Genomic DNA, 6,554 nt, shown 5'->3' on the forward strand with positions numbered 1-6,554 from the left:
AGTGCATGAAGATCATGTACTTGTGTGTGTCAAGTTGCTATGGCTTTTGTAAACCAGTTGTTGTATGTATGGAGCAACTTGTGATTTTAGTTTATGAGTGAAATGAAATGAACTTATTTGAACTAGATTTTTGTGAAATTTTAGCATGAAAATGAACAATACTTGCTAAATGTAAATGGCGAAACAAAATCAACGATGTTGACTGCATTTTGGTTTATAGAACTGGAATAGAATAACAGTACAGACCGTTACTGGCACAACGCACTGTTTAAAATATAAAGCATTTGCTGAATGAGAATAAAAAGTGTTGAAGCTCAGAAACAAGAGATTCACACAAATTAAAGCACACATAAACATGATTTTTGCAGCTGAAAAAACTGGGTAATTAAGTTTCACAGTATAAATAACACATGGTCTGCAATAGTAGTTTCCTAATCAGAAGACACCTCTTACACTTCATGATCAGCACAATGATCATAAACAAAACATTGCCATTACAAGTTTTGCACCTGATCATAAGCAGAAACACAAAAAAAGATGAAGATCATTCCAAACTTCACATCCCTTTACCTAAATTCGTCGAACATATTAACCTTTCTAGGTTTCTTAAAACATGTCATGTTCTGATTGGTAGGTGCAGTTTTTTTCTTTGTCTTGTTTCCTTGAACAACGCAAGGATTAAATCTTGCCTCCTCGATCCTTGAACTAGTTCCTGCAGCTCTTTCTTTCATTTGTTCCTCCAACACGGCTTGCTTCCTTACTTGATCTGCCATTTGGTCATCCATGGCTTTCTTGTTTGTTTCTTCAGCTCTCCTCTTTCTCAGCTCCCATTCTTCATTCCTTGTTGTGTCTTGTTGATTGTTCTGCTGCTCCCAAGCATTTTGCCTTGCAGCCTCCTCAGCCTCCTTAAATTTTCTCCAACTCTCCTGCCTCTCAAACTCCTCTGCTTGATGTATCAGAAAAGCTGCCTCCTCCTGCTGGTATTTTGTATTTGCAATCATTTTCTTCTCCTCTGCAATCCTTCTCTTCTCCTCGGCCTTCTTTTGTTTTTCTATCTCTGCATTTCTTTTTCTCTCATCCATCATTTGCCTTTTCTTCTCTGCCATTTCAAGTTTCTCCTCTTGGGCTTTTTTCTTTTTTTCCTCAGTAGCTCTTCTCTTCTCTTCTGCAGCAAGTCTCTTTTCCTCTAGTATAGTTTTTTTCTTTTCCTCAGCTGCTTGTTTCTTAGCTTCCAGCTCTTCCTTTCTCTTTTGAGCTGCAAGCTTAATTTTGTCCTCTTCTTCTTTCAACTTTGCCATTGCTGCTTCAAACTTTGCTAGGTCTGCAACTTCTCTTTTCTCAGCTGCGGCTCTCAGCTTTGCCAATGCTAGAACCTCTCTTTTCCTGTGAACATTGCCCTCCTTTGTTGCAGTAGTAGGGATAACTGGTGGCTGAGACATGATGTGCTCCTCTATGAAAACAGAATTTGGTAATGGACCTTGATGGACTGCTTCCCTCTGGCTTGCTTCCCTCTGGCTTGCTTCTCTCTGAAATATAACTCAATTTTGAGGATCATACATGAAACATTTGTACATGAACTTGCTATGTGTAATGAAAATAAATTACTATAAGTACCTCCTGTGTTAAAATATTAATTATCTCAGGCTGATACAAATGTACTGGCTCTTGAATTAAACCTTCTGTCCGCTGATTCTGTTCCTACAAACAGTAAAAGCATGGCAATTTTTACATGTTGAAGCATATAATTAGTAACATAATGAAGATCATGAAGCTAGATATAGGGCCTCACCTGAGTGACAACTGCTTCTTCCTCATCCGAGGAGGAGGAAACATCAGGCTCTGCCCTCACTCTGACCCTTTCAGATTTTTTCTTTGGTTTTAACCCTAATTTGAAGTCCATACAACCACCAATGTTATGGCCAGCAACTCCACAATAGCTGCAATGGATTATTGCCCCTGCCCTTGTAATTTTTACTCCTTTTTTCCCTTGTTTCTCTTCTGGCTGTTTTCTCCTGTTCTTCCTCCTCCTTCCTTTCTGCTTTACCAATGGTGGTGGTGCGATAGTTCTGCCATTCATTTTGCTCCACTCACTAATATCTCGGCATGGCATAATAATGTTTTCATATGCCTTGCGATATGTTGCAATAGAATAACATGAGTTAACATAATCCTCTGGATTGATTTTGTCATATCTAAGAGCAGCTACTCCGTGGCTGCATGGAATGCCAGACAAATCCCATCTCCTACAGCTGCACTTCCTCAACTGGTAATCGACCCCGTAGTCTACACCTCTATTATTGACGTTAAAGATTCCCAATCCAGCTGGTGAAGCATAGCAAGTTCTAGCAAATTCCACATTCTTGTCCAATTTTTTCCTTATCTTTGGACATATAGTACCAGGCCACTTCAAGGCCTCTTGCAGCTTGCTATGATTTCTTCCCATTAGTTGTCCTTTAATCCTCTGGCACATGCTGATTATAGGCATTTCTCTTGCATCCAATATATACTTGTTGAACACCTCACAGTTATTGTTCAACAAGACATCACACTTTGGGAATTCATTTTGAAATGCCCTAACCCATGTTGGAGGGTCCAACTCCTCTAGCCAATCATGTGCCTCTTTGTTTAGAACTAACATCTCATTCATGTTATGTCTAAATTTCCCTTCGGTACTACTTCTAGCACATTTCCAGAGTTGGTTTTTGAGGGCCTCACCTTTAAAATTTTTGTTGAAATTCTGCCAAAGATGCCTGACACAAAATCTATGTGGGGAACCACTAAACAGTTCTTTCACTGCCTTTATTAGACCCTGACATAAGTAAATTCATAAAACAAGTGTTAATAATATTTAAATGCAGCCCATGTACAATATGAAAATGTTCAAAATTAGGTAAGACACACTCACTTTTTGCTTGTCGGACATGATAGTCCAAAGATCATTGTTCACAATACCAAGATCTTTCTTTAAAGTTGTCAAGAACCACCTCCAAGCCTTTGTATCTTCTCTCTGAACCACTGCATGTGCAATAGGAATTATGCAATCGTTGGGATCCATTCCTACTGCACTAAGTAGGATGCCTCCATATTGTGTCTTCAAATGACAACCATCGAGGAAAAGAACAGGCCTACAAGCTGATAGGAAACCCCTCTTACAAGCATCAAAGGAAAAGTAGCATTTCTCAAACTGGCCATCTTCAACAAGGTATAAATAAAATGTACTTCCTGGATTGGATCTCCTCAGCTCATTTGCATAGTCCCACAACTTGTTGTATTGTGCTATTTCATCTCCATATATAATATTGAAAGCTAGTCCTCTGGCCCTCCCTAGCTTCCCTCTTTTAATTGTCATGTTGGAATCTTCCTGCACAAGTGCTGCCAATCCCTTGAGGGTCATCCTCTCATTAGCTCTTATTTTCTCCACATACTTGTTAGCAATGTACTTGGCAGTAAATGCCCTCACTTGCCACTTCTTGCTACAATGATGCACACTGTTGAAGGTTTTCACCATAACTGAATTTGTCCTTTTGTCCAATGAGGCATAAAGATACCATGGACATCCATCCTCACACTTAGCTCCAATCCTACTTTTATCATTCTTGGGAAATGTGATGCTCACTCTCTCTTTCACACTATACTCCCTGATTGCTCTTCTTAGCAAATCAACTGATGAGAATAGCTGACCCACATGGAACTTTGGATCATGCATATCTTCTGCCGTAAAAGATTTGAAATTGAACTTCATCTCATCCTCGTCTGACTCCGGGGCTTCTAATTTCTCATCTTCAGAGTTACAATCCTCAACCACTTGCTTCCCTTTCCTATCACTAACAGAATGTAGTTGCTCCTGCACCAAGTCCTCATCACCATCCTCCAAATCGTAATCACTGTCCACAATCTCGGGAACATAATCACTATCTTCACTATCATCATCACCGTCACATCCTTCTTCATTGACATCACCTTGCTTTGCTCTTGGCCTCAACCTAACAACTTCCTCATTGCTTGCAAATTCATTGGCCTCACATATAGTGTTGACGTCAACATAACTGCCATCCACTGTGCTCTGCTCTTCACTACTGACATCACCCATGATTTTCTTCTTAGGACTGATAACAGGAGGTAAAAATGTCAGTGGAGTGCCAACCACGGCATCCCACGCTGATCCTCGTCCACCATTGTAGCTGTTTCCATGATCCAGAAAAATCATCAAGTATCGGTGCCCTCCTTTTACCATTCTCACAATGTCAATACAAACTTCTTCTTCCTTCGATAATAGCCTTGCACCATCTTCATTCAATTGAGAGCCAGGTAGCAACCAGTACATGGAAACCCTACCAGCCGTCTCATACCCAATATGCTCTACCAAATCTTCAAACATCTTCATGCATACACACCCAGTTTCACAAAAATCATAACAAGTCTTTTTCCCATTCAGATAGGCTCTATTTCTTCCACTGCCATGGAAAAATCCTCCATGAACGAACTCCAAAGTGAAAAAGTCACTGTCTTCCGCTGCAAAAAGAGCAAAATTGAACTAATTGAGACATTCAGTTTGAGATAAACCCTACAAATATGTAAACCCTAGCCTAATGTACGTCAAATGCCACCAAATCAATGCATAAATCATGGGGGATCGCTAAACAACTGCCTAATCTAGTGGAAAACACTTTTCAGGGGCAAATTTTCACAGCTATGTGGGAAATTTGACACTCACCATACGAGGGCGCCGCCCCTTTCTCATGGCGTTGTACAGGGCCGACCATCGCTGCCGTGCACCGCCGCCTGCAGTTACTGCAGTGCGGCCCTGCGTTCCTCCGCCGTCCCCGCTGCTCGCATGGACCGACAGAGGTGCCGATCAACCGTCCCTTCCACCGCGTGTTCGCGTCCCTGCTCCTGACTCGAAACAGGGGAAGAAGAGAACGAGTCTCGTATAGATGAGGGCAGATGGGAAATTCTGTACGACTAGTGGGGCCGAACACAAAGTTTACTTCCCCACGTTGACGTGGCCAGCCTCTGTACAGCGAAATCGTATGTTTCAGGTACGCCAGGACCTGTGAATCAAATTGGAGGACCGTATGAGCACCGTATGAACAAGTATTAGGACCGTACTAGTACAGTTTCAGAGTTTGAGGACCGTTTTGGTCCTAACCAGCAAGTTTAGGGTGCACTAATGCATTTTACTCTGCAGTTAACCGTGCCATGCATGAATGCAGAGCACCGGTGGCCACGTCCTTACGGACCAGTAGCGTCGGTACTCGGTACGTTTTCTTCTGTTCACGGGAGGCACTCAGACATACACATCACCAACACTAGACTTTCCTAGCTACTGTATGACACGTGAGACGGGCAGACACGGAACGGAGATCTTGTGATCGATTTGAATGATGTTAACTCGCACAGCTCGATCGGATATCTCGCTCGTCAAGACCACATCGACCCATCCATCGCGCAACGAACTATACAAGCTAGCTAGGGCGGGCGGACGGCGTGACTATCTTGCAGCAAGCTTTATTGACGTTCCAAACGTCCAGAGGCTACATATGTAGGTGGTCTTTGCAACTGCGTACTGCATACATTTGGCCGGGGTTGAAGCCCAAGAGTACGTGAGAAGACGGAATCTGACCAACAAAACCTGCACTGCATGGGGTCGAGGCCCAACCTAAAACGCTGACGGCGTCCTTGTCTATGCGTATATCTATGCGGAAACGCTCAACCACCGTGATGCAATGAGCCGTTTCTTCCATGAAAAAAGGATGACAGGTACTTTCAATAGGAGTGACACTGCAAATTTACGATGAGGTCACACGCTTACACTTGGTCACCCACCTTCCTCATCTGCCGTGGTACTTTTTTTTTGAGGGAAAATGTCGCCGCATTTATTAACTTAAACAAAGTCTGGGATCTCGTCTGCGATCACTTCCATAACGCAATCAGTCTGGGGGTGATCCAAGCCATATCTTACAAAGTTCGTCTCCTACTCCTACTTTAGCTAAATTGTGCACGGCAACATTTGCAGAACGCCTCACCCATGACACTCGGAAATCCTGAAAAGTTCGAAGCATCATCTTGATCTCCTCCACCCAAGGTCCATTTGCCGCCAGATTCCTCTCAGGGCTTTTGATCGTATGCACAAGAGCCTGCCTGTCCAGCTCCAAGTGAACCCTCTGAACGTTGATCCCCATTGCCACCAACAGAGGCCTTTTGCATGCTTTAATCTCAGCAGCCTCAGCATCGTCGACATGAGGAAAGAAGTGACACGCCCCAGCGAGAAAAGCACCGTTATGGTCGCGAAGCACCGCCCCTCCTCCACTCTTGCCTCCGAACTTTGCTGTAGCGCCGTCAGAATTTGCCTTGACCCAGCCCTCTTCCGGCGCCGTCCAGCGCTGCACTACGATGGGTATGGTTGCCTGAGCCGGCTTGACATGGACCTCGCGCCACTCTCTCATAAAAGCACACCTTCTCTGTTATTCCATGTGGTTCTTCAATTCTCCTTCCGTCCCTTGTTTCATTTCTAGCCAGCCAAAGCGCGTAGACTGCATGGATCATAGCTTCTC

At 43.4% G+C, this 6,554-nt stretch overlaps 1 protein-coding gene across 1 annotated transcript; it reads right to left on the reverse strand.

Moving 5' to 3' along the window:
• Positions 1–383: 383 nt before the first annotated feature.
• LOC125554498 (uncharacterized) lies at positions 384–4,834 on the reverse strand. Its single transcript, XM_048718039.2, has 5 exons — positions 4,715–4,834; positions 2,906–4,512; positions 1,790–2,809; positions 1,615–1,698; positions 384–1,526 (listed from the first exon to the last, which is right to left on the reverse strand). The coding sequence occupies exons 1-5, from the start codon at positions 4,761–4,763 to the stop codon at positions 567–569; spliced, it is 3,720 nt and encodes a 1,239-aa protein (XP_048573996.2). The 5' UTR covers positions 4,764–4,834; the 3' UTR covers positions 384–566.
• Positions 4,835–6,554: the final 1,720 nt, after the last annotated feature.

The sequence above is a fragment of the Triticum urartu genome, chromosome 5A, assembly GCF_056163025.1.
Source record: "Triticum urartu cultivar PI428250 chromosome 5A, HENAU_Tu73, whole genome shotgun sequence".
Lineage (NCBI taxonomy): Eukaryota > Viridiplantae > Streptophyta > Magnoliopsida > Poales > Poaceae > Triticum > Triticum urartu.